This window comes from Rhipicephalus microplus, chromosome X (genome assembly GCF_043290135.1).
Source record: "Rhipicephalus microplus isolate Deutch F79 chromosome X, USDA_Rmic, whole genome shotgun sequence".
Lineage (NCBI taxonomy): Eukaryota > Metazoa > Arthropoda > Arachnida > Ixodida > Ixodidae > Rhipicephalus > Rhipicephalus microplus.
In genome coordinates, this window is record NC_134710.1 from 241379536 (window position 1) to 241404647 (window position 25112).

The 25112-nt window shown below is 46.8% G+C and overlaps 1 protein-coding gene across 2 annotated transcripts in view; it reads left to right on the forward strand.

Annotated features, from left to right (window-relative positions):
• LOC119187743 (Hig-anchoring scaffold protein) overlaps positions 1-25112 on the forward strand; it is a 632807-nt gene that overhangs the window by 590384 nt on the left and 17311 nt on the right. For both annotated transcript variants that reach the window (XM_075878863.1, XM_075878864.1), the window contains 4 exons: positions 9523-9660; positions 19561-19734; positions 20519-20698; positions 22104-22280. In XM_075878863.1, coding sequence (XP_075734978.1) covers positions 9523-9660; positions 19561-19734; positions 20519-20698; positions 22104-22280 — 669 coding nt within the window. The remainder of the gene's footprint in view (positions 1-9522; positions 9661-19560; positions 19735-20518; positions 20699-22103; positions 22281-25112) is intronic.

Consider the following 25112-nt stretch of genomic DNA (forward strand, 5'->3'; position numbering starts at 1 on the left):
AGTGAACTATCAAGCATCGCAAAAGATATGTAGAATGTACACACAATGCTATTTATCGGATTACACTTTCATGCGGGTGTTGTTATATAGGCCAAACAGATTAGGTGTATAAATCACCGCCTCCGTGAGCACAAAATAATGGACGCAATGCCAAAGAAGGTTTTTTGGCCATTCATTGCCAACTCTGCGGTTGTACAACCCTGTTTGAAGAAACAACATTGCCCCGTCGTGGTGGTCTAGCGGCTAAGGAACTCGGCTGCAGACCCGCATGTTGCGGGATCGAATCCCGGCGGCAATGGCTGCAGAATGGCGGCTAATATTCTGGGCCCGTGTGCTCAGATTCAGGTGCACGTTAAAGAACCCCACGTGGTCGAAATACCGGAGCCCTCTACTACATGGTCTCTCATAATCATGTGGTTGTTTTGGGACGTTAAACCCCACATATCGATCAATGAAGAAACAACGATCATCGGCAGGCATCAGGACAAGCGTACTCGCAAAATCATTGAAGACGCCCATATCGCGAAAGAAGGTTCGCTATGCATCTGCATGGCTTCTGTCGGTTTATTCACAAAAGAATCATCTTTTTTGGGAGAGCGCATGTATTGATCACTTGGAAAAATTCTTGCGATGCTTTTATTTTTTAATTGTTCTGCCGTGTATATTTTCCTTTCGTGTTAATAAAAATGCAGTTGCTAGTAAGCGCTTGTCTGTGTCTCTTCTTTAGTATCACCGTCTTGAGCTCACGTTGTACGTACTTCATTATGCAAAACCAACTAGCCCAAAGTTTCACTCTACTATAAAATGGAAGCACCCTGTTCACTACACTCCTTCGAGCGTTACTCACTGTGGCTTGGGATCACAGGTTTTTTTTTATTTAATGAGGAGCATGAAATACGTCCACTGCAAAAGATCGCGAAGCAAATTACGAAGAAAAAAAAAGAAAAGAAAGAATTGGTGCTCGTTGCATGAGCGTATAGCTCTCTCGCCTCCGAAAGTTGGGAGAACGCTAACAAAATGCGGCTTGCGGACGCTATAGCCGAGGCGAATGAAAAAAACTGACGTTTTTTGTTTTTTTTTTATGTGAAGTTAGCATATTGGAAGTCCCGTTACAGGGCAGTTCAATTTAGTCTATCGTGTATACAATAACCGATCTGTATTTTCTTTTTTGGTGATACCTTCTCTTAAACGGCACCTTGCAAGTTTTAACATGTTACCAAAACTTCCGATTGGGCCAGGTGAAGGGTCATTTAAAAGTCTCATACTTTATTTGTTGTCTGCGTCTGTATACATTTTGTTACGCGATCATTATATCGTTGTATTCGGACAGCGCTCTCCATAACAAGCCTTTGCCTGGTTCGCTACCTACTTCAATGTTGCAACTTATACCTCCAGAGCTCCGAAGGAGCTTGTCAGTTCGCGCGTCTACGAACTCAGCAAGCGACCCACAGCCACCGTAACAATCTTCGATGACGCTTCGCGAAATGGCAGATCGGTGACCGTGTCTGGATGTGCACGCCGATAATCCTATACACTCGCTCTTAGTGAAAAGCTTCTTCAACAGTACCTTGGACCGTAGAGGGTACATCGACGTATCGGCGTATGCGACTATAAGGTTGTCCCCGTCGGCATCACAAATTATCGCAGAGCCGGGTGTCGCTCCTAAGTCACGCATGTGATTTACGCCTCCGGCATTTCTAAGTGCGTTAGCGAAATTGTTAAACTTTATTGTCCTACTTGTCTTTCGGCGTTTCTTATAATCATGTATGCATTTCTTTGGTTCAAACTCGTGTTATTTTGCAGCATCGGCACGATGCTTTTTCAGAGGCGGAAATGCTACTTACGTTTCTTTTTATGTTTTTATGCAACCAGTGCATTACGCACGTTATAACCACTGCCTCACGCAAACTATGCCCGAGTGTCTGGGAACGTTTCAGATTATTTTATCACCTTCTGATGAGCTTGAGCGCGTAACTCTAACAATACAGTTTATTTAAATGTGGACACCAACGATAAGCATGAGGAATCTTCGATGTCTTAAGTATAAATGCAGATAAGCCTTCGCGCCGATCAGATTATTCGACGACCGATGACTGTATGCGCCGACATCTTGATATGTGGGGTTTAACGTCCCAAAACCATCATATTATTATGAGAGATGCAGTAGTGGAGGGCTCCGGAAATTTCGCCCTGCTGGGGTTCTTTAACGTGCACCCACTCTGCGCCGATATCGTCGCACTTTGAGTGTCGTTCTTTTTCCGGGCAAAAGATCGTTCAAATAAAGAGGTTCATCTTTCCCGGCTAATATCACTTTGATCACCATCACAACAACGCAATGACCTAAAGGATGTTTCAAGAAAGGCGTCCACATTTAATAAAAAAAAAAACACCAGCCCTGCGCGGAAAGCACCGCACAGTCACAGCGAAATATGAAAGAGCGGCTTTCAGAGTCTTTTTTTTTAAACACTTTTTGGGTAACTGCTTCAAGCACACTGTCAGAGTACCCACTACGTCCACTACAAGCACACTGCTGGGTGCACACTGCATAAATTATAACTTTTGTGTAGTAGGCTCGCATTCAGTTTCTTTGTTTGTTTCTCTGGACTGATGGCTCAGACGCACTCAGGGGTATTGGCCAAGAAAGGGTAGTGCAGTTTTTCTGTGATCATTTTAACTATGTATAATAAATTTGTATTGTAATAAGACTAACATAAGAAAAACCACATAAAAAAGAGCAAACGAGAAAAAAAAATAGAAAAGTCAAGTTGAAAAATTTTGAGATTTCAGGTGTTGTAATTACCACTCAGCTGCGTTTACTTCTTTGCCACTTAGAATTGTTTTGGAGGAGTAATAAATAATAAATATTTGAATGAAGATCACAGAGGTATACGTTTGAATGCCTGAATATAATCACAAACAGCATTGAAAGCATCCCTGTGGCAATGTCTTAAAATTGAGGCACCAAAGCTTAGTGCAGTTTCCGCCATCAATCTAACGCCTATTTTCAAAAATTGAATAACTGGTAACCTTTTTCAAAGTATAGCGTATTGGCGACGATACAAAAAATAATTTTCTAGTGATTCCATTTCTCCGCAGAATGTGCAGAGGTGTGAAATTGTCTGAACAGCTCTGTGTAGATACAGGTTTAGGGGGGGGAACACGACATCAAAATTTAGTGATTAAAACTTCCAGCTTTCTGGACTGGCTTCAGTGGAGTCGCCATGGAAACTTGAGGTGGTTATACTCTGTCCATGTAGTCTTTTTCTATTGTATCAGTAAAAATTGATGATTTTCGATATCCTATTGCTGTAATATATTCAACATCTGGCAGTATGGAAAAAACTGGGCCATCAAGTGCGGTAAGGAATCGGCCAATTTATTTAGTCTTATTCCACAGTGTCCCGGAACCCATAGTAACCTCAGGAGTCTCAACTGCGGGGGTACTAATGTGTTGGAAGTCCTTAGAATTTGAGAGTTCTCTGAAGCTGTCAGAGCTGCACAAACTGAAAGAGAATCCGTCATTATGATTGCGTTGTTTTGATTTGCGGATGTTTTCGAAGAGCTAAAATAATCGACACGAGCTCCGCTTCAAAAACTGGAATAAAGTCAGGCAGTCTCACTTAAAAGGACCAGTCACGCAAATCACAGGCAATGCCTACACCTGCCTTTTGATTATTTACTGAAGCATCTGTGGCTATTATGTTTTTAGTTTCTGCATGCTCCAAGTAATCTAACAATATGTTATTTTAAAATTTGAGAGATTATAACTTCACTTTTTGGGGGAATATATCATCATACTCAATTCTAACATGATAATGCAAGTCATTAGTCTCAATTAAATTTCTAATCCTCACATTTACACTTTGTACATTGTTTTGTACAAACATTATCTGAGGTGTGTGAAACCGTGGCCAATGAGCAAGAAAGAAGGCGTCTGGGTTTGCGATATAAGCATATTGAGATCTTCTTGCCGGTAAGCTATAAAATTTTAAAAATGCTTGTACGGTCAAAATTCGAAATCGACAAAGTAGTGTAGACAGGCGCGCTTCCTGTTACAGAACGTTGATAGCCACAAAACTAGGGAGTCCCAGACACATTTGCAGTGCTTCTCGCTCCAAGACAACTAGAGGTTTCGTTTTATAGGCAGGGCCACGCGAGAATAGTATGCATCCGAATTCCATGATGGGGCGCATATACATATTGTACAACGTTATCAAGGTGTGCCTCCGTAAACCATATTTCCGGTTACATAGCTTGTGCAGTAAGCCTGAAGCCCGCTATGCCTTGGTAGTTATATACTCTATGTGTAGACTCCAGTTAAGTTTGTCATTATAAATTATTCCCAAATATTTTATAGAGTCTACTTGCTGGATGGGTTCCAGTTTATATAAAATTGAAATTGAAATTGGGTCTGCAAGCGGAAACACCAAGGGCGCACTTTTGTTGGCATTTAACGATAATGAAATCGACTGCAACCAAATTTCTAACATGTTGATATATCTTCGTAATTTAAGTTGTAGTGAGTAAATATCATAGTCAGCAGCAAAAAATGCGATGTCATCAGCATAAACGTAGACAATAACTTCTTGATCTGTTGGAATTGTGCTCATTAAAGCATTAAATAACACTGGAGATAAGACTGCTCCCTGGGGAACTCCGCGCGTTTGTTTATATCTAGATGAGGAACATCTATTCTTGACGTAGTAGAATTCTCTTGATTTTAAAAGTTCTGCCACCCACTAAATAAATTATTGTGGGAAATTCAATCTCTTTAGCGTATTTAACAAAATGAAGTGTTCCACACCGTCATACGCCTGGGCTATGTCAAACGTTACTGAAGCAGCGTATTGCCTTCTTTTTCGGGCGAGCTGTTTTCGGCTCTCTAAATCAGCATGGGCACACCAAATAGAGAAATCACTACGAAAGCCGATTTGGTTTGGTTTTAATACTAAATTGTCTGCCATCCAGATACTTACTTGTCTATGTAGGACCCTCTCTACTAGTTTGACTATGTTAGATGTTAGAGAGATTGGTCTGATATTATCAACTGTTAATCCTACACCCGGATTTTTTAGTATAGGAATGACCTTTGCTATCCTCCAATACTGCGGCACCCACGAGTTTTTTAAAGGAGTAGTTAATAACATTGGCGATGTCACTCGGCGATAAATTGAATGGAATTTTAATCATGGGTACTGTGATTCTATCTGGGCCAGGAGACGCACAGGGTAAATGTTTAATGACGTCGGCTACTTCAGTCTGTGTCACTTCGTCAAAGTCGGGCTTTGTCGTAGACTTGTGCCAGTTGTTTCGCGCTACTGAAGTAAATCTGCTTTCCAGACCTTTACCTATTGCCTCTAAGGTAGTGGTCATTTCTTGCACCGACAGATTGTCACAAGCTGCATTAACTGGTGATGGCAAGATTTTCCGAGCTCTCATATATCGGAACAGTGCTTTCATATTCTTAGGTTTCGACAGGTATTCATAATGTCTTCTGTCATATTCTTGTTTAGCTTAAGCTATCGTTCTCTTATAGCCCTCTGCAACTAATTTATAATTGGCCCAGTTTGCGGGGGGAGGGGGGGATTGCTTATGTAAGAGCTGCTTCCAAGCTGTCTGACGTCGTTGGTGATCTCTTTTACACTCATCACTCCACCAACGGCTATATACCTTTTTTGTGGATTCAACAGTAAATTCGGCTCTTTCGTAGGATCTTTTAATGACTGCGTTTATCTTCAGTGCTTCTGTATCATCGCTCTCTTCCGAGTGAAAAGCCAATGCTGACCTCAGATCATTCTTAAATTTAGTGTAATTTACAAATACTCTTACATTTGAACAAGATGGAGTTGTCGGGCAAGAAATTTAAAAACTTATCGGTAAGTGGTCACTTGGTCGCTGTTGGTGCCACAGCCAGCGATTTCCAAGAAGAAGTAGTAATGGCCAAACTAACAAAACTTAAGTCTAAAGCCGACCTGGAGTGATTACGAATAAATGTGGGGGTTCTGACGTTGGGGCACGTCAGTTCATTAGCCATTGTCCACTCCCACAGGCGTTTTCCACTCAGATTAGTTCTAAAACCCCAACTCGTGTGGTGGAAATTAAAGTCTCCAACTAGAACTTTGTCCTTGCACCACGACTTTGTAGCTAGATCTAAACTTCGTGTCTTCAACTCCATTCGGAATATACATAACTATGGTGAAAGGACTGCAGTTGGGTAATGTAACGTCTACTGCCGAAACTTCGCATTCTGGCGACATATGTTTGTATGAACATTTAACTTTTATACTAATTCTATCATTAATAAAGAAAGCTAGACCCCCACCTCTTGATGAACGGTCTAGTCAAAAAGACTGGAAGTTATTTAACTGGAACAAATTGTGTACAGATAACCATGTCTCTTGTAATGTTATATCAGGAGCCAATTTAGAAGTCAGGTATACCAAATCCGTAGATGCAGAATAAATTGATCGACAATTCCAATGGAGAATCTTAAGCGACCCTATGGTTTCGAAAGAGCTGCTTCCGCTACAGCTTTATCTAGAATGCTTTCTTTCAAGAAATCTCTCTTTGAAAGGCTCTCCTGTTCCTTCAGATACTTTTTGTTCTTTGTCTGTTTTGGTGAGCTAGTTTTCCTTGACAGAGGAGATATAGATCGCTTCAGGGACCTAGGGTCCAAATCTATATCATCTGAATCCATTGTATCTGCATCTTTGTCCTCACTTATCTACTGGAGAGGGTGTCGCAGACGGAGAATACGATGGTGCGGTTTCAAATTCCTCATTTTGGCTGTGGACGCCTATTGCAGAGGCTCCTGCAGACGGATAATACGATGGCGCAGTTTCAGATTCACCGTCAATTATTGGTCGTGAACTCTCAACATGTCGGGATACTAGGCCTGGCTCTCCTGTTGCACCAAATAGGCGAGTCATCTGGTAAGCCAAAATTTTAGATAGAGAATCACAAAGGTTAGAAGCCAGTCGTTCCATGGCTTTTTCTAGAGCCTTTTCTGTGACCTCCGTGATATTTAAGGAAATCGACCCATTCATTTTCGAGATACGCCATGCTGCAACACTGGCATACCCCTGAGTTCTGGCCTGTATTTCCTCTATGGATTTTGTCGATAACCGCCCCTAGGCCCTATAATTTAAAGAATTTGTAATTCTCGAGCCTTAGCTGGGCAATCAGGGCTATCTGCACAGTGTTGTTCGTTGCAGAGACAACATTTCTCTTCTTTAGCTTCGCAGTCATTTGTTTTGTGGTTGTCACCACACACCCGGCATATGAGTTCTGACCTGCATCCTTCAATAGTGTGACCGTATCGCCAGCACTTACGTACACTGGAGTGGTCACGGTGATAGTGGTTCCACTCTGTATATTAGTGGTCATGCCTTGATTTCGCTTGGGAGATTCGTTCCAGCAAAGGTTACAATTACCGACTCAGTCGGGATCTTCTCTTTCTCTACCAGTCGTGCACACCTACAAATGAAGATAGCACCAGTCATGGCCAACATCTCTAATACCTCAGACGGGGCCAACTTAACATCCACAGCTCGAACAATCCCTTTCACACATGCCAGATGCGGAGGAATAATGTCGCTCACCGGACTGGTCGTGAAACTCGAGCACTTCAGTAGGTCCTGGACACAGAGCTGATCAGATGAAAAACATAGATTACCACGTCTGCCGAACTAGCGGACCTCTGCGATGCTGTGGAAGTGAGACGTCGCAGCTCTAAGCTCCGCCTAGACCACTTTCGGATTCTTCATCCGAATGAAGCCGTCATTGCAAGGGCCGAGGTCCACAGGAACTGCGGGAATGCCGTTGCGCAGAAACTGATCCACTGGTATCTCCTGTGGCAGAAGTGAAGCAGACCAGAGAAAAGCTCCTGGTCCAGGTGAAGAAAACGGCATCTGAGTGCTCTTGCTAGCGCTAAAAGCGCTTACTTAGCTGTAAAAGCACTGTAAGAACACCTGACAAAGACAAAGAAACCACAGCCACTACACAAACTTAGGCCAAAACCCTAGAGCAAGCACGACCAGCTACTTGTGCGTTCGAGAACCAACAAACCAAGCCCTATTCTCACTACGTCCACTACAAGCACACTGCTGAGTACACACTGCAAAAATTATAACTTTTGTGTAGTAGGCTCACATTCGCTATGCTATCCTTCGTCATTCTTCGGAGAAGCGCTGTTCCGCTTCACACTTGCAAGGCATTTTGTGCAAATGTTTTATGCAGTGGCTGACTACGATGAAGAATTATACCTGAAGTGCACCCTGCTGCAGTGGCCAAGTGGAAGCTCGGGTGCTGACCCGCAGTTCGCGGGATCAAATACCGGCTGCGGCGGCTGTATTTTCGATAGAGGCGAAAATGCTGTAGACCCGTGTGCTCACGTTAAGGAACCTTCAGGTGGTTGAAATTTCCGGAGCCTTCAACTAGGGCGTGTCTCATAATGATATGGTGGTTTTTTGACCAGTGGAAATAAGTAATCGAGTCCGATTGGCAAATTCAAGTGCTTCCTGCGAATATTCCGTTGCAACTTTGAAATTTTGAAACGCGGCCATTGGTAATCACCGAGAGGTTATGAAACCTGGCTAATTTCGCAGGTGAAACCGAAACCAACGCGTTTCCCAGTGCATATACAATTCACTTCAAAAACGCCCTCAGGGACGACTCTGTTCCTATCGCTGTTATCAGCTGTCAATCTACATACTTCGTGTCGTGGCAGCGTCGTCCCACTGTATGACCACTTATCGACGCTCATTTATTCTCCTCATCCGATGAAAGAGAAACAGTGTCGTCACCTAGGGCGTTTTTGAAATGAATAGTAGATGCGCTGGGAAGTGCGTCAGTTTTGGTTTCACTAAATTAGTCAGTTATAATTATTTCCGTAAGTAACGTTCGTACATATTTGAACACGCCTTCTGGCACAATTAAGAGATCACCGAAGTTAGCACACAGGTACTTCCTTTCCCTGATATTTTTCAATATTATCATGGGTGCATTTTTTGCAACACCCTCTATACCTATATGAAGTGGTCGCCACTCTTGTATTGCTCTTTTTTAGAGTATGCCTAGCGGTCCTTGAAGAACTTCATTTCAATTTATCTACTAAGTTATAACCAAACTTTAGTAAGTAGCTTTCATCAGGAAAAGGTAGCAATCACTCCTCTTTTAATTGTTATCACAGAAAAGAAATACTGTGTGACGCAGACAACGAGGTGCGCGTCTTTAAAAAATAAGGGTTGCACTGATCCGCCTCGCGTACATAAGGGATGGTTTGATGCCACAACAACAGATACGCTTGAAAAGATGTCTCCATCTACAGTGACAACTGATTGAAAGTGTGATTGAGCTCGCAATACAAGTACATCACGTTTACTATAGAATCTAGCTGTGGTGACTATTGTTTGAGCCAGATGTTCTCAAAATTTGCACTCAATACAGTTAATCCTTAAGTAAAAAAATTGGCACGCATAGGTCTTGACCAATAATGAACTTCCCTACGACTTTCGCCAACAGGCTGGACCACGGAACCTGGCAGGGATTCCCAACTCGAGTACCGGCTCTCCATTTATCATGCCAAGAAGGACGACTCGGGTCGGTACACCTGCATCACGCCTATGGGCCACAAGCACTCCGTCGACATCGTCGTTTCTCGTAAGCACCAACCATGCGGTAGCGCATAAAACTGTGGAGGGCACCCAATAGGTGGCGCTGCGTAAACAGGAAGAATTCGTTGTTTTGAGTTTTTTTAGGTAGGAAAAACACCAAATGGCCGGCCCTCCGGCCGTCTTTTCTATTCCGTACTGGGCGTGTATGCATCTACGTGGTTACCTTGGCCGCTTCTTTGTTCTACGGCTATCCTTTTTCAACAGAGGTGGACGAAAGAGTGCGGGATTAATGCAGGGCTAGGGGTGTCTCGTTATCTTTCGCCCGCTTTATTTAAGCGTGTCGGTACGTCCAACAGCACACTAAAGCGACCTTCATAACACAACACCTGTGCGTGCAAAGGTTACATGGAACCGAAAGGCATACTTGATATATGGGCTTTAACGTCCCAAAGCCACCATATGATTATAAGAGATGACGTAGTGGAGAGCTCCGGAAATCACGACCACCTGGGCTTCTTTAACGTGCGCCCAAATCTGAGCACACGGGCCTACTACGTTTCCGCTTCCATCGGAAATGCAGCTGCTGCAGCCGAGATTGGATCCCGCGACCTGCGGGTCAGCAGCCAAGTATACCTTAGCCCCTTGACCACCGCGGCCGGGTGAAAGGCATACTCGACAGCTGGCCTCAGTAAAAACAATACATGAGTGTGTACAGGGAACCATATTATTTATTGACAGCAAACCAACAATCATGTTTAAATAAAAAAGTAATACATTTATCGTGTTAGCACCATTATCAGATACTCACAAACGTCACGCCTTCGTTTTAAGAGGCAAAACGAACAGAAAAGCGTGTCTCGTTTTTATAAAAACTATAATTACAAAACATTCATAGAAATCATCATGAGGTGCTTCACTGAAAGCTTCGAATTACAGCTCCTGCTTCCGCCGAGCATGGCTTAACATCTCCACGTGTTACTGCATTACCAGATAGGGCGGTCAAGCTGAGGGCACAAGAAAGTTGGGTTTTTCGCAAGGAAATCACGGTGGCGCGAAAGTCGAGAGAAGTGCTAGCATTCGAACACGTGCAGGATCAGTGCAAAAATACGTAGTACACAAATACACACCACTGATAGTAGTGAAAAGGCCACAGGGTGAAATCTCCATCACTAAATAACAAATATGCACGTATTGGCAAAAATAATCTACCTGTCATCGCCGTGGAACATGCAGAAATCGAAGCCTTTGCCGGTATGACAGTTCTTGCGGCACCATACCGCAGTACAGATACTATACCTACAGCAACTGGAGGGACTTACAGAAGCGAATAAAAAATTCTAAAAAGTAAACGGAACGCCAATCACCACGCCAATCATGGGATGAAAACTAACTGCGCATCTGGCGCCCGCTGCCTCCGCCAAAAAGCGGCAGCACATGTTTTCCGCTTCGTCACGGATAAGAGAATCTATAGTAGAGCTCAGATAGCACCGTGATCGCTAAACAAATTTAGTGCTCAGAAATGCTATGCGCGACACGGAATTCGAATGTTACCCTTCAATTGTGTAGAAAAGAGCATTTTTTCCCAAAATGGGGGCTCTCACCGCTTCAAATTTTGAGCCTACTATGATGCCTTTTGCGGATATTTTGGCGGCCCCGAGGGCAGATTTGAACGAAGCCACTATGGTTCTTCTTTAGCTGCCGATTATTCGCCCCCGTTCGGTGATGGGTGGAACTTCAGACTTTCTGAGGTCTGACAGCTTCCTCCCCCTTCAAGACGATACCATCCGAAGGCGGTTCTCACCGTGAAGGGGCAGAAGGCTGAAATCTTGCCTCTGGTTTTATATCACCGAAGTCTGGTTCTTTTGCTGTCTTAAAGATGATGCGAAAAGAAGTTGCGGTTGCTTTCGCTCCCGCTAAAACGCGCTGCCATCAGCGGCCAGAGCGCTCCAGGCCACGTGTTCCCGGGATCCCTTTCATTAAATATTGACAGCGTATCGCTCACTGTTTCGTCGACTGCCTAAAGGGTTCTGCCTTTTGAAGTTACACAGTCAATGTGTGTCAAGAACATTCGGTATCGTGAATCTTCTAAATTTTTGAAAAGGTTTTTTTAGTGACGCACGCCGTGCTGTACGGGATCATGTTTTCAAAGATACTATAGCGTAAAAAGTTTTGGTGAAAACCACCCATGAAACACTGCGGTCCCCGCGTTACTATAACCGACATTTGCAACACCATGTAATCTGCTATGGGTATAGCTTCTGCCGCATCTACACTTTCAAGCGAAGGTGGGCAAGATGGCTGAGGACGTGTGCACAACAGATCCTTGCACGACGCTCAATTAAGTAGCATAGTGCATGCGGCACTGGCTGCGCTGATAAATTGAGAACAACGGTGCTTCTTTTTGAAACCGCGCCAAAAAAGCTAGTCTTTAAGCTGGGATACTTACACATAAACTTCTTTTCGCATTGTTTACAGTACAGTGCTTTTACCATAGTGGAAAGCACTTGGCCTATTCACCAGTATAGTTACTTTGTAGTTGTCACATATAGGTTAGACAGAGACGGCAATCCTTCGGAAGAGCTTGTCCAGTGCGTTCTCATTGTTAAGCCACGATGCGTTTAGGCTCCTCCACACAAAAGAACAGCTTAAGGAATGGCCTTTATGGCCCCGCTATACCGGGTGTTCAATGTTAAGTTTTATGGTTTTCTTAAAATTCAGCACGGGGAAGAACATCACAACCACTTTTGCCGATGGTTTGTGTATCCAGGGGGACACAAATCGAGACAACGGTGACTGTCAGTGCACAATTAACTAAGATTTAATAATTAACTTTTTAATAACTGCAGCAAGCGGCCATATTTGTATTGAAAAATTGGAGGCAACACAGTTACACGACAATATTCTTCTAGCCTGTCTGTGCACCAAGATATTCCGAGGCAAGGTTTAATTGTGAATTGCACGATTGCGCATGCAGGGCCGTGAAGATCGGCGCAATGTTCGTCCTTGATGTGATGGACAGTCATATAGCTTCCTATCACCAGCCGGTAGTAAAAAGTAAACGATATCATCTTTGACCCATTGTCAGAATAAACGACGCCGGCCACTGCCGCGGCCTATCAGGGAGGCGCTTCGCGCCAGTGCTGACTGTCGTGCGTGCGTAATCACGCTAAGCACAATAAAATTTACGGAAGGATATCTCGGACAACAGCTATAAAAGAATTCTTCCAAGTGTAAATGTGTCGAAACGCGACGACGCCTCTAACTTTTCAGTACAAATATTGCCGCGAACCATGCATTGGGTTTGTTTATTTGTGTTTTGTTTTTTCGGCCTGGCTGCGCCGGCCTGTGCTATCACTGTTTTCACAGCGTTTCGAACAAACGCTATCACAGCGTTTCGAACAAACGCTATCTAACATCGCTTCTAGCGTTCCAAACGAACAGCGTTTCGAACAAACGCTATCACGGCGTTCTCGATACAATTCGACTATTCGAGAAACCCTCGCGCCGAGGGATATAAACTTCCGCACAGCCGATGCCGCGACAATCGATCGCCGACGCTCACTTGCGTGCCCATCGTTTTGCCGGCCGCTGCTTCGCCGCCTGTGTATTCTTTCAGTTGTTAGGGGAGCACAGGTTCGCTTCAATAAACTTGCTTTCTTTGCAGACAACTGTGTCGTCCTTTGCTGCGTGACATCTGGTGGAGGTGCGGGGTCCATGAACCCTAAGCCATGACCAAGCCGACAAGCAAGCCCAACACGACAAGCACGCCCAACTCGTGTCAGCCGCCGACAGCAAGGCCTTCAGCCAGAGTTTGAACTGCTCCCGGATAAAAAAAGGAAAGAAGACGTAAAAACCATGATGGACAACGCAGATGATGATTGATTGATATGTGGGGTTTAACGTCCCAAAACCACTATATGATTATGAGAGACGCCGTAGTGGAGGACTCCGGAAATTTAGACCACCTGGGGTTCTTTAACGTGCACCCAAATCTGAGCACACGGGCCTACAACATTTCCGCCTCCATCGGAAATGCAGCCGCCGCAGCCGGGATTCGAACCCGCGCCCTGCGGGTCAGCAGCCGAGTACCTTAGCCACTAGACCACCGCGGCGGGGCGATGATCAACGCAGGCACCATGACCAGCGCTACCAACCCTCCCGTCGTTCTGCAACAACCTCGTGAGCCCCCATCATTCCGAGGATCTCCTGGTGAAGACCCGGAAGAGTGGCTGGAGAAGCTGGAGCGCATCCGTATCTTTAACAGGTGGGATGACGAAGAAACGTTTCGTCATGTCTTCTTCTATTTGGAGGATGCAGCTCGAACATGGTTTGAGAACCATGAAGGCTTCCTAACCGACTGGACTGTCTTTAGGAGCGAATTCCTCAAAACATTCGCTACAGTTGTGCGGAAAGAACGAGCCGCCCTTTTGTTGGAGACGCGAATGCAACACCCTAACGAAGGTGTTGTACTGTTCGCTGAGGAGATGAAGATGCTGTTCCAGAGAGCTGACCCCGAAATGGCAGAAGAGAAGAAGGTGCGCTTTCTGATGTGGGGAGTTAAACAAGAGCTCTTCGCTGGACTCATCCGCAACCCCCCTAAGACCGTCGCTGAGTTCGTCGCCGAGGCTTCGATGATCGAGAGGACCTTGGATATGCGTTCGCGGCAATACGATAGACCACTCAACACCCTTTCGGTGAACCCGGTAAACGCCCCTGGATTGGCGACGGAAGACTTGCGGGAGACCATCCGCGCTGTCGTTCGCGAGGAACTGAGGAAATTGTTCCCAGCAACGCCGCAGCCCCAAGTCGCCTCCCTCAGTGACGTCGTCCGCGAGGAGGTTCAGCAAGCACTGGAGAATTCCACGCCATCGGAAGCATCGTGCGAACCACAAGCGATGACCTACTCCGCTGCTGCTCGTCGACCCCGACCCGTCCCAACCCGTCATCAAGAGGCCCCGCCGTACCGCCGCCCAATGTCACCCGCCCGACCCCCTGTAACCCGAAACCAGGCGCCCAGGAAGACCGAGTTGTGGCGAACGCCAGATAATCGTCCGCTGTGCTACCACTGCGGAGAGGCCGACCACGTCTACCGCCGCTGGCCGTACAAGAGGCTGGGTTTGCGTGGGTTCTCCGTCGACGCACCCCGCCCGCGAGCCGGCCAGCGCCCATTTGAGATCGAAGAATACCTGTCAAACACCAGCCGTGGACCATCCCGTTTCAACCGTTCGCCGTCGCCCTACCCGTACCAATCCCCCAACCGTCGCAGAAATGCTGACTTCGCCCGTGGAAGGTCCCCCAGCCCACGAAGGGGAAACTAAAAGCAGCAACTTCTGGAGGTGAAGTTGCACAACGGCGAGAAAATGAAAACCCTCCAACGACGCAAGACCGTGATTCACGACATGCCCTCATCCCGACGACCCGACGACACCATGACGAGACCCCCTAAAACGACGACAGCTACGCTGCGCGACGCGTACCCGAAATGACGAAGCCTGCCGGTGAGAAGACGACGATGACGACGCATAGTGCCCGACCATCAACACGCGCAAGCCGCGATACGACGCCCCGACGCACCCGAAATTCGAGGAAAGCGGCATCCGACATCAAGTTGTCTATCGACGGCCTTGACGTAGTCGCCCTCATCGACACGGGAGCCGACTACTCGGTCATGAGCGGGTCATTCGCGTCCAAGCTAAAGAAAGTTACGACCATATGGAACGGTCCGCACATACGCACAGCAGGAGGCCACCTCGTGACCCCAAGTGGAATGTGCACATCGCGCGTCACCATAGACGGCACTACGTACCCTTCGGAGTTCGTCATTTTGCCTAACTGCTCCCACGACGTAATTCTCGGAATGGACTTTTTGACGGACAATGGAGCAATAATTGATCTGCAGACCAGGTCGATAACGTTTTCTTCCGATCACTCCAAGACGCCGCAGCCGAACCTCGGACACCGTGCTGCTGTAAGGATCGCCGACGATCACGTCACTCTGCCACCCCACGCAAGCTTGATGATCGCTGTCTATTGTGAAAGTGCTGCTCCTGACGTCGACGCTGTCGTGGAGACTGACCAAAGGTTGCTTCTAGACCGCGGTGTGTCTGTCGCAAGAGGCATTGCGCGGTTTAAGCAACGCAGATCCTACGTTTTCGTCACCAATTTCACCGAGGAGTACCGGCATCTAAACGAGGGCACTGCGATTGCGTTCCTCGAAGAAACGCAAGAAGCGAGTCAAGTGATCGTGGTCGCCACCTTTGAACGCGCACGTGCAGATGCTTCCAGGCTGCACATCCTTTCGACGTGAACCCGGCGCTGTCGCAAGAAAATCGGGACAGATTACTGGAGTTGCTCCGTCGCTACAGCGAGTGTTTTTCCTCGAACGCGAAGTTACGTCAGACACCTTTGGCGAAGCACCGGATAATGACCGAAGATGGAGCCCGACGTACCAGACAGTCACCGTACCGCGTTTCTTCACACGAACGCGCAGCCATCTGGACTCAAGTAGATGACATGCTCAGCGACGACATAATACAGCCATCGAAAAGTGTGTGGGCTGCGCCGGTTGTACTCGTGAAGAAAAAAGATGGCACTTTAAGATTCTGCGTTGACTACCGGAGACTAAACAAAATCACCAAAAAGGACGTGTACCTCCTGCCACGAATCGACGACGCCCTCGACCACCTCTGCCACGCCAAGTACTTTTCATCCATGAATCTGAAGACCGGCTACTGGCAAATTGAAGTGGATGAGAGAGACCGAGAGAAGACTGCATTTATAACCCCGGACGGTCTATACGAGTTCAAGGTGATGCCGTTTGGGCTGTGCACGGCGCCCGCAACGTTTCAGAGAGTCATGGACACTGTGCTAGCAGGCATGAAGTGGCACACTTGCCTCGTATACCTCGACGACGTTGTCGTATTCGCCCGGACTTTCGACGAACACCTCACAAGGTTGGAATCTGTACTCTAGGCCATTCGTACGTCGGGCTAATGCTGAAGCCTGAGCAGTGCCGTTTCGCATACGAGGAACTCAAGTTCTTGGGTCATGTCGTGAACGCCGCGGGAGTCCTACCTGACCCGGCCAAAACATCAGCCATTGCGAACTTCCCAAGGCCGAAAGATAAGAAGGGTGTGCGAAGGTTTGTCGGACTGTGCGCATACTACCGGCGCTTCGTCATAAACTTCGCACACATTGCAGAGCCACTCACGCGCCTGACGAAAGAAAGCACCCCTTTCAGCTGGCAAAACGACCAAGAAAAGGCATTCTGCGAGCTGCAACAACGCCTGCAAAACCCGCCCGTGCTCGCTCATTTCGACGAAAACGCCGAAATGGAAATGCACACGGACGCCAGTGATATCGGTTTGGGTGCCGTCCTCGTCCAAAAGCAAAGCGGTTACGAAAAGTTAATCGCCTATGCAAGCCGTGGTTAGTCAAAGGAGGAGAGAAACTACTCTGCCTCCGAGAAAGAGTGCCTGGCTATCATATGGGCCATTTCAATATTTCGCCCATACATCTATGGTAGACCGTTTAAGGTTGTGGCAGACCATCATGCGCTGTGTTGGCTCGCCAATTTGAAGGACCCCTCTGGCCGTCTTGGGCGGTGGAGCTTGCGCCTGCAAGAGTTCGACGTTACAATATTCTACAAATCCGGCAGGAAACACTCCGACGCCGACTGCCTGTCCCGTGCCCCCGTCGACCCACCACCACAGGACTCCAATGAAGACAGCGCGTTCTTCGGAGTCGTGAGAGAGAGTGACCTAGCCGCCCAGCAGCGTGCCGACCCTGACCTCCGCGCCATGATCGACTACCTCGAAGGACGCAACGTTGCCGTGCCTAGGGCGCTCAAGCGCAACTTACCAGCATTTAGCCTCAAAAACTCCATCCTAGTGAAAAAGAATTTCAACCCCGGAACGAGAACGAATTATCTACTTGTCATCCCCGCAGACCTCCATGACGAAATTTTGGAAGCGTGCCACGACGACCCGTCTTCCGGACATCTCGGAACATCTCGCACGATTACGAAAATCAAGGCGAAATACTTCTGGCCCCGCCTTACATCCGATGTCACCCACTACGTCCGGAGCTGCCGTGGCTGCCAGCGACGAAAAACACCACCGACGAGACCCGCCGGACTTCTGCAGCCGATCACCGTCCCAACGAGGCCCTTCCAACAGATCGGAATGGACCTTCTGGGCCCGTTCCCTACATCCCGATCCACGAACAAATGGATTGTCGTAGCGACAGACTACATGACGCGCTACGCAGAGACCACCGCTCATCCTAGGGTAACTGCACAAGAAGTTGCAAAGTTCTTTATTAACCAAATCGTGCTGCGACATGGAGCCCCTGAGGTCATAATCACGGACCGCGGAACGACCTTCACTGCGGAGCTCATGCAAGGAATCTTACGCTACAGCAACACAGATCACCGAAGAACGACGGCGTACCACCCCCAAACGAACGGACTAACGGAACGGCTGAACAAGACAATCGCGGATATGCTGTCTATGTACGTCGACGTTGAACATAAGACGTGGGACGAAGTCCTCCCGTACGTCACGTTTGCGTACAACACGGCTATCCAAGAAACCACGCAGATGACACCGTTCGAGTTCGTCTACAGAAGACGGCCGACTACAATGTTCGACGCCATGCTTCCGCACGTAGAAGACGGCGACCTCAACGCCGACGTCCAAGGATACCTCCAACGTGCGGAGGAGGCCCGCCAGCTCGCTCGAGTTCGTATAACAGACCAGCAACTGGTGGATGCCGGACGCTACAATCTCCGACGCCGAGACGCCGAGTACCATTCTGGAGATCGTGTGTGGGTTTGGACTCCCATTCGACGACGTGGACTCAGTGAGAAACTTCTACGGCACTATTTCGGACCATACCGGATTCTACGACGTGTTGGCGAACTAACGTACGAAGTGATCCTCGATGGTGACTCCCGTACATCATGACGACGCACGCGGCCCGAAGTCGTCCATGTGGTTCGCTTAAAACCTTTCTACGGATGATGACGAACATTTATTTTAATTTGTTTGGACTGTCCCTTATGTTAGCATCGGGTCGATGCACTCTTAGAGGGGGAAGGGTATTGCCGCGAACCATGCATTGGGTTTGTTTATTTGTGTTCTGTTTTTCCGGCCTGGCTGCACCGGCATGTGCTATCACTGTTTTCACAGCGTTTCGAACAAACGCTATCGAACAGCGCTTCGAGCGTTCCAAACGAACAGCGTTTCGAACAAACGCTATCACGGCGTTTTCAGTCATTCAAATATTAATTAATAAAAATAGGCAATTTGGACACTGACAGCCATAATTATTGTCTCACATTGTGTCCCCCTGGATACGAATACATAGGTTACCTCAAAAAATGCTTTTTATCTTTTTTCAGTGCTGAATTTTAAGAAAACTCCGAAGCCTAACTTTGAACACTCGCTGTAAGGAGGCGTGGTAGTTCAGAAGTTTGCGCGCAGCCTTTTCACACCTTGCAGCATGATAAAAATACGGCCATGAATGAAGGCTTGCAAATTTCAAATCCACTTTAAGTAAACGCCTTACGAGTCATTTGTGCATTTAAACGCAACGTGCGGAGATGCTGCATGTTTGAGATCTCCCGATTATTTTTGTTCATCAAAGGCTTTAAAATGCGCACCCACTGCTCGGTAAATCATTGCTCTCTCATCCCATCAGAATTCGGTCGTCATAAGCGAGAATGTAAGCGGTGATCTCACGCTAAGTAGCAAAACGCCACGTGCACTGACCCACCGCGGTGGGTAAACAGCAGGTCTACAAATTTGTGTCATTTTTTGCGCTTCGTTTTCATAGAAGCGGGGTGTCAGTAGCATCGAGGCGGAAAGTGCGTAATATTGTTGCATGATGAATATACGAGATACTGGCAGTATATAAAATCGTTGTCTTACGGTGCCCTTTTCAGCGGTGCACTGTCGTCCACTGCCGAGCGTGAGCGGGTTGTCGGTCAGCACCGCGACGACGCGGATGGGCACCAAGGTGGTCTTCTCGTGCGATGAGGGCCAGCGGCTACGCGGCAGCCAGCAGGCCATGTGCCTGCCTTCAGGGAACTGGTCAGCGCCTCCTCCCATCTGCCAAGGTCAGCGCGCATGCTTGTACTTGTTATTCCCACCTCCATACTACCCGCGTTCATGCATATCTATATTCTATAAGAATATTGTGATGGGCCTCAATGCATAGGCTTTCCGTAATAGCGAGGAATTTCGTGAGAGTAGCCTCGAAAGCCTATAAGTACAATTCTTAAGACAACTGTCCCAGCTCTTTACGTAGTAGTGATTACATAGGAATGGCATACAAGACACTTGCGCCGCCTTCATCTCAACAAAAGCGGTGAGCGTATACGTGACAGTAATATTAAGTGCAGGGGTGTCACGTGCCGAAACCAAGTTAGGACTGAGGCACGCCGTAGGCACGACTTCGGATTCATTTATACCGCCTGGGCTTCGTTAACGTGCACCTATAGCTATAAAAACACGCGTGTTCTTCGCGTTTCCCTCCCATCAAAATGCGCCCACAGTGACCGGGTATCGAACCTGCACCCTATATACGTGACAACTCGTCACAATAGCTGCCGGCTTGCCGATCAGTAACATTTTGTTGAAGATATGCATAGTTACGGTTGTATCTTTTGTTTTTAGTGTTTTTCCCGGTGAATTTAGATCCATAGAAGAAAATAAGCTTATTCAGCTAGTCATGAAATTTCGCTTCGTTAAGAGCATAAACTATTTCATGCTATAGCTCTCAGCAGCTTCCACGCACATAAATTTTCCCCGTAGCCATGCTTGCGCACTTTCGCGTGTTTCCTGTCCAGTGTGACGTTTCTAGCGCCGGCAAAGTCTCAAGATTCTTTTGCTACACTGCAGTGGCCGAGTGCCACGACATCACCGGTGCCTCTGATGGCCTCGTCGTGGTGAAGGCCGAGCAGCGGGCGGTCGGCTCTCGGGCGCACTTTTCATGTCCCTTGGGCTACGCACTGCGGGGACAGGCGTCCGTGGAGTGCCTCGACACTGGCCAGTGGTCGGGATCACTGCCGCGCTGTGAAGGTGTGTACTTCAGTGGTGAAAACATTGTCTCAGAGCGGAAACCACGAGGCAGCTGCTTGCTCGCATGACCGAGAAATAGAAACGTCCGGGTCGTCGATAAAAGATCTGTCACGTTTCGGTACCTGCCTGAAGAGGACAGGTTCAGGTAACTAATTCGTTAATAAATGAGCGTCCGAGCGTATACAAAAAAAAATTGTTGCCTTCATGCAATTCCTAGCGGCCGTTCGTCAGAACACGCCTTTTTTGACATCACGCAATTCAAAAAGTAAACTGTGCACGCCTGTATTCAAAAAAATACCTTGACATTTAATTTCTTAATTGCGCCAGCTAAGTCTAACTCCTCACATTATTCGCAAACGTGTAAATTCAGTCGCAATGAGTGCTTGAGAAGAAAAGCTTTGTGTTTTTTTTCCACGGTACTCATATTGAAACCACTTGATTGGGATGCGCATATCAACAGCATACGGTGAAAATTCGGCAAAGAAAACGGTATGCTATGTCTTCGCAGATATATATTCTACAAGCAAAGATCGAGTTGTGATCTACAACGTATTTAAAATTTCAATACCTAAATGTTGTCACACTGTCTAGGGCACAAGTACGAAGCATAATATATTGAAGATTCTTGCTCAGTAACGTGTGATAGGGTTGGTGCTAACATACCACAGCGTGCCCATACAGCAAAATATTCTCAGCTTAGCATGGTTAAAGGGTCAAACCTTTACGCTTTCAACATGACCCACGTAAACAAGGATGTATGACGAGAAAATAATGTAGGCATTCTGACACTGCTGAACTTTAATAGTCGTGTGCCCGCATACAGTGTATCACTTACACTCGAGCAGTACTTGGATTTGGGCTGGTTGGACCATTATCGCACTTGTTAGAAAATGTCGGCACAAAGACGCGTGGCATCTACTTTGTTTCATTGCTCTTGTGTCTTCGCACTGCCGCTTACTTGAAAGCCTGGTTAAACATTAAACAAGCGTTAAACATTTCAATAAAGGCCCAGCGCTGTACATATAAGGTTACTTTCTCTGAGTTTCGTCCAATATTTGGATGATATCATGTTTGTTTCTTGTATGTACGTTATTTTTTTCTGCTTGAATTCTACGATGGTAATCAAATACATTATTGTTACCTATTTTCTTTTCGTGTTTGCATTGATTTGCACTGTATGTATTTTTTACCCCTGTTGCTTTCATTTTGGCGCGCGTTGGAAATTCTTCTTATATTTTTCGACGCTACGGATCTTTTTCCTTGCGTTCCGCTGTCGTTTGTGTTTATGAAGAGAGGAATAAATTATTCTATTTAATTTTTCCTCACTTTTAAGCAACATACTCGTGCTCTGGCTGATGCAAGAACGCTCTTTCCTATCTCTCGCATTCCGGCCGGTGGTGAGCAGAGGTGGTGTGTTCGGCAATGCCTGCTCCAGAGAACGGCTACGTGGAAAGTGAGCATGGGTCACAGTACCGCGGTGGTCAACAAGTGCAGTTCGCCTGCCGGCCGGACCACATGATGCTCGGCGCTGCTGTGCTCGAGTGCCTGGACAACGACCACTGGAGTGGCACCGTCCCCGAGTGTACGATTCCACCACATTCGCAATCTTTGCTTTGAGCTCTTCATTCCTTACTTGGTCATTTTTGCTCTTCTTTAGCCACGTGCATGATTGATTGATATGTGGGGTTTAACGTCCCAAAACCACCATATAATTATAAGAGATGCCGTAGTAGAGTTCTCCGGAAATTTCGAGCACCTGGGGTTCTTTAACGTGCACTCAAGTCTGAGCACACGGGCTTACAGCATTTCTGCCTCCATCGTAAATGCAGCCGCTACAGCCGGGATTCAATCCCGCGACCTGCGGGTGACTTTCTTGGGGTAACTTTCTTCAATCTCTTTCTTCCTCTATCTGTATCTTTCTCTCCTTCCCTCAGTGTGTCGGTGGGGGCACCCGAGCATAAGCGCGCTTGTGTGCGTGTGCGTGTGTGCGTGTGTGTGCGCGTTCGTTCGTTCGTTCGTCATGGTATTGTACATAACCCTGTGCTCTGCAATCAAACCTTATACAAAGCGAGGAAGCATTTTCAATAAAATTAAAGTTAATCGTACGCATCTCGCATAACTATACCATATAGTGGTATTTGAGAATAGGGCCGCTGCTAGTACATAAGTGGATTTCACTGTCTCTTCGCGTTGTAAACGCAAACTGAGCTGAGCTAAAGCAATATAATTTTATCATGCACCAACTCGACCAGTCAGCAGCACGTATAGATGGGTGTACGAGCCATCCGCCAGCCGACATAATGCACGCCCCAGCAATCGCGCCATTTTGTTCAGTTTACAGTTTTGCTCAAACGACTAAACCCCCCCTCTCCTCGCTTCATTTCATGCTCCTTCAAGGTGGGTAGGGCGTTTTCTCTCTAACTGAGCGGCATTTCGACGGCAGACCTCGCAAGTGGAGAAATGTTATCGCATGCACCCTCCGAGTGACGGAGATATAGGCCGGCTCGTTTAATTTCTGCGTCAGCCATGTTCGGCGCCCCCGCTCACGAAGGCGCTTTTACCCGCCGGTGGTACATATGATGCTTCGATCTTATCAATTTGTAATTTATACGAGACATTACAGCGACGACAGAAGCCCCTGGAGAATGTCCATAAAATTGCTGTCTCAAAAAAACTTCAGAAAGACAAGTACCGGATCCCGTAGGTGTGCTGATTGCTGGCTCTGTTTTCTACAAAAGAACGCAGTGAACCGACAAAGTGTGCCTGAACATCCTGGTACAAGAAATGCTTGAGATACTATATAACAATCATTTTATGAAAATAAATCTCTATATAACTGCTATTCTTGGTTTGGTGCACTTGTTTGGTCGATGTCTCTCCAGTAGAAGACAGTTTAATATTACCCTGTATACGGAACTGGCCCTCCTTTGCAGCCATGTCAAATAGCCATTCCGTGGCCCGATAAAATGCCTGTCCACATAAGTAATCACATATCGCCTGATGACACAGACGTAACACCAAAACTTTCCCTCCATCTATCCGTTGAACGACACTCCTGGGCCCAGGGAAACAAGCATTGGTATCTTGAGCTACACTGCTTGCCACAATGCGATTGTTGCTCCTAATTTCATCTGATGTTTTGCCTTCAGTGGTTCTGATGCAGCATTTATGCTCGACTTTGTAGCTGTATAGAGTGATTCATTAGTATTAGTTCGTTACTTTGTATCACAGAACAAGAGCGTGTAGTTGGAGACTAAGCCTTGAACACGGGAATTAGGCAAGAGAGAGAGAGAGAGAAATAAATAGAGAGGAAAGGCAGGGAGGTTAACCAAGCTTGGCTCGGTTGGCTACCCTACACTTGGGGTGGGGGAAAAGGAGAATAATAGAACGGAAAAAGACAGAAAAGAAGAGGAGTAAGAAAGAGAAGCATAAATAGTCAGCTCGAGACTACACAGCACGGCCTCGCACAGTTCTTTCACAAGCGGTCGTGAAGTTTGGTGGTCCTTAAAAAGTACAAGAAGGCTTTCGTGGCTTTGCGCGTATGGGAAGCCGTCGGCCAAGATCCCAGGATCTTCTCTTCTGTAAGCGGCCGTGAATCCAGCTGACAGAGCTTGGCTCCCGTAATACGTCGTTCGGTCTGGTATGCTGGGCAATGACATAGAATGTGCTCAAGCGTTTCCTCGCAGGCGCAGATATTGCATGTCGAAGTGCTCGCCATTCCAAGGAGACGAGAGTACGAATTCGTAAATGCCACGCCCAACCTCATGCGACACAGTAAAGTTTCAGCGCATTATAGGATCCCGGATGGCAAACGAAGTTGTGTGTTTGGGCCGATCGAATACAGGTGCGTGTTGGAGAAACCCTGCAAAAAGTATAAAATAGAAAGCTCGTGGTCGTGCTATGAGCAGCCACGCGATTTTGAACAGGCGAAAAACCGTGTGATCTGTTTTAGTTTCCTCGTCTTAACAATCCACCAGATATTGGTCTACCATTAAAATTGACGCTACTATGGCTCGATAGGTATTTCCAGTGGTCATTATGGGGGCACATTTTACAAGCCGTAAATAAGTAAAGCGCCAAACACTCTTAAATCGAGTTTCAGTGTCAGTTTTATGAAATACGATCCATTTTTTTTAGTGAACCAAAGAAATTTTGACCATTTCTCTCTATTTACTTATTTAGCCCGCCTACGTAATGGCGCTGTCCCGCAGCCCTCATTACTTGATACATACTATAACTGACACAGGAGAACACCACCGTATGAAGAAGGCAATTTGCTGGTCATGGCATCAATAACGTGATCTTCCTGTTACGTAACTCATGAAATCCTTTCCCCAAGTCTCATGCGGCGCATATCACTGGCATACTGCTGTCCGTGGTATGCGGTATAGGCGTCAAAGGTGCTTGATAATCT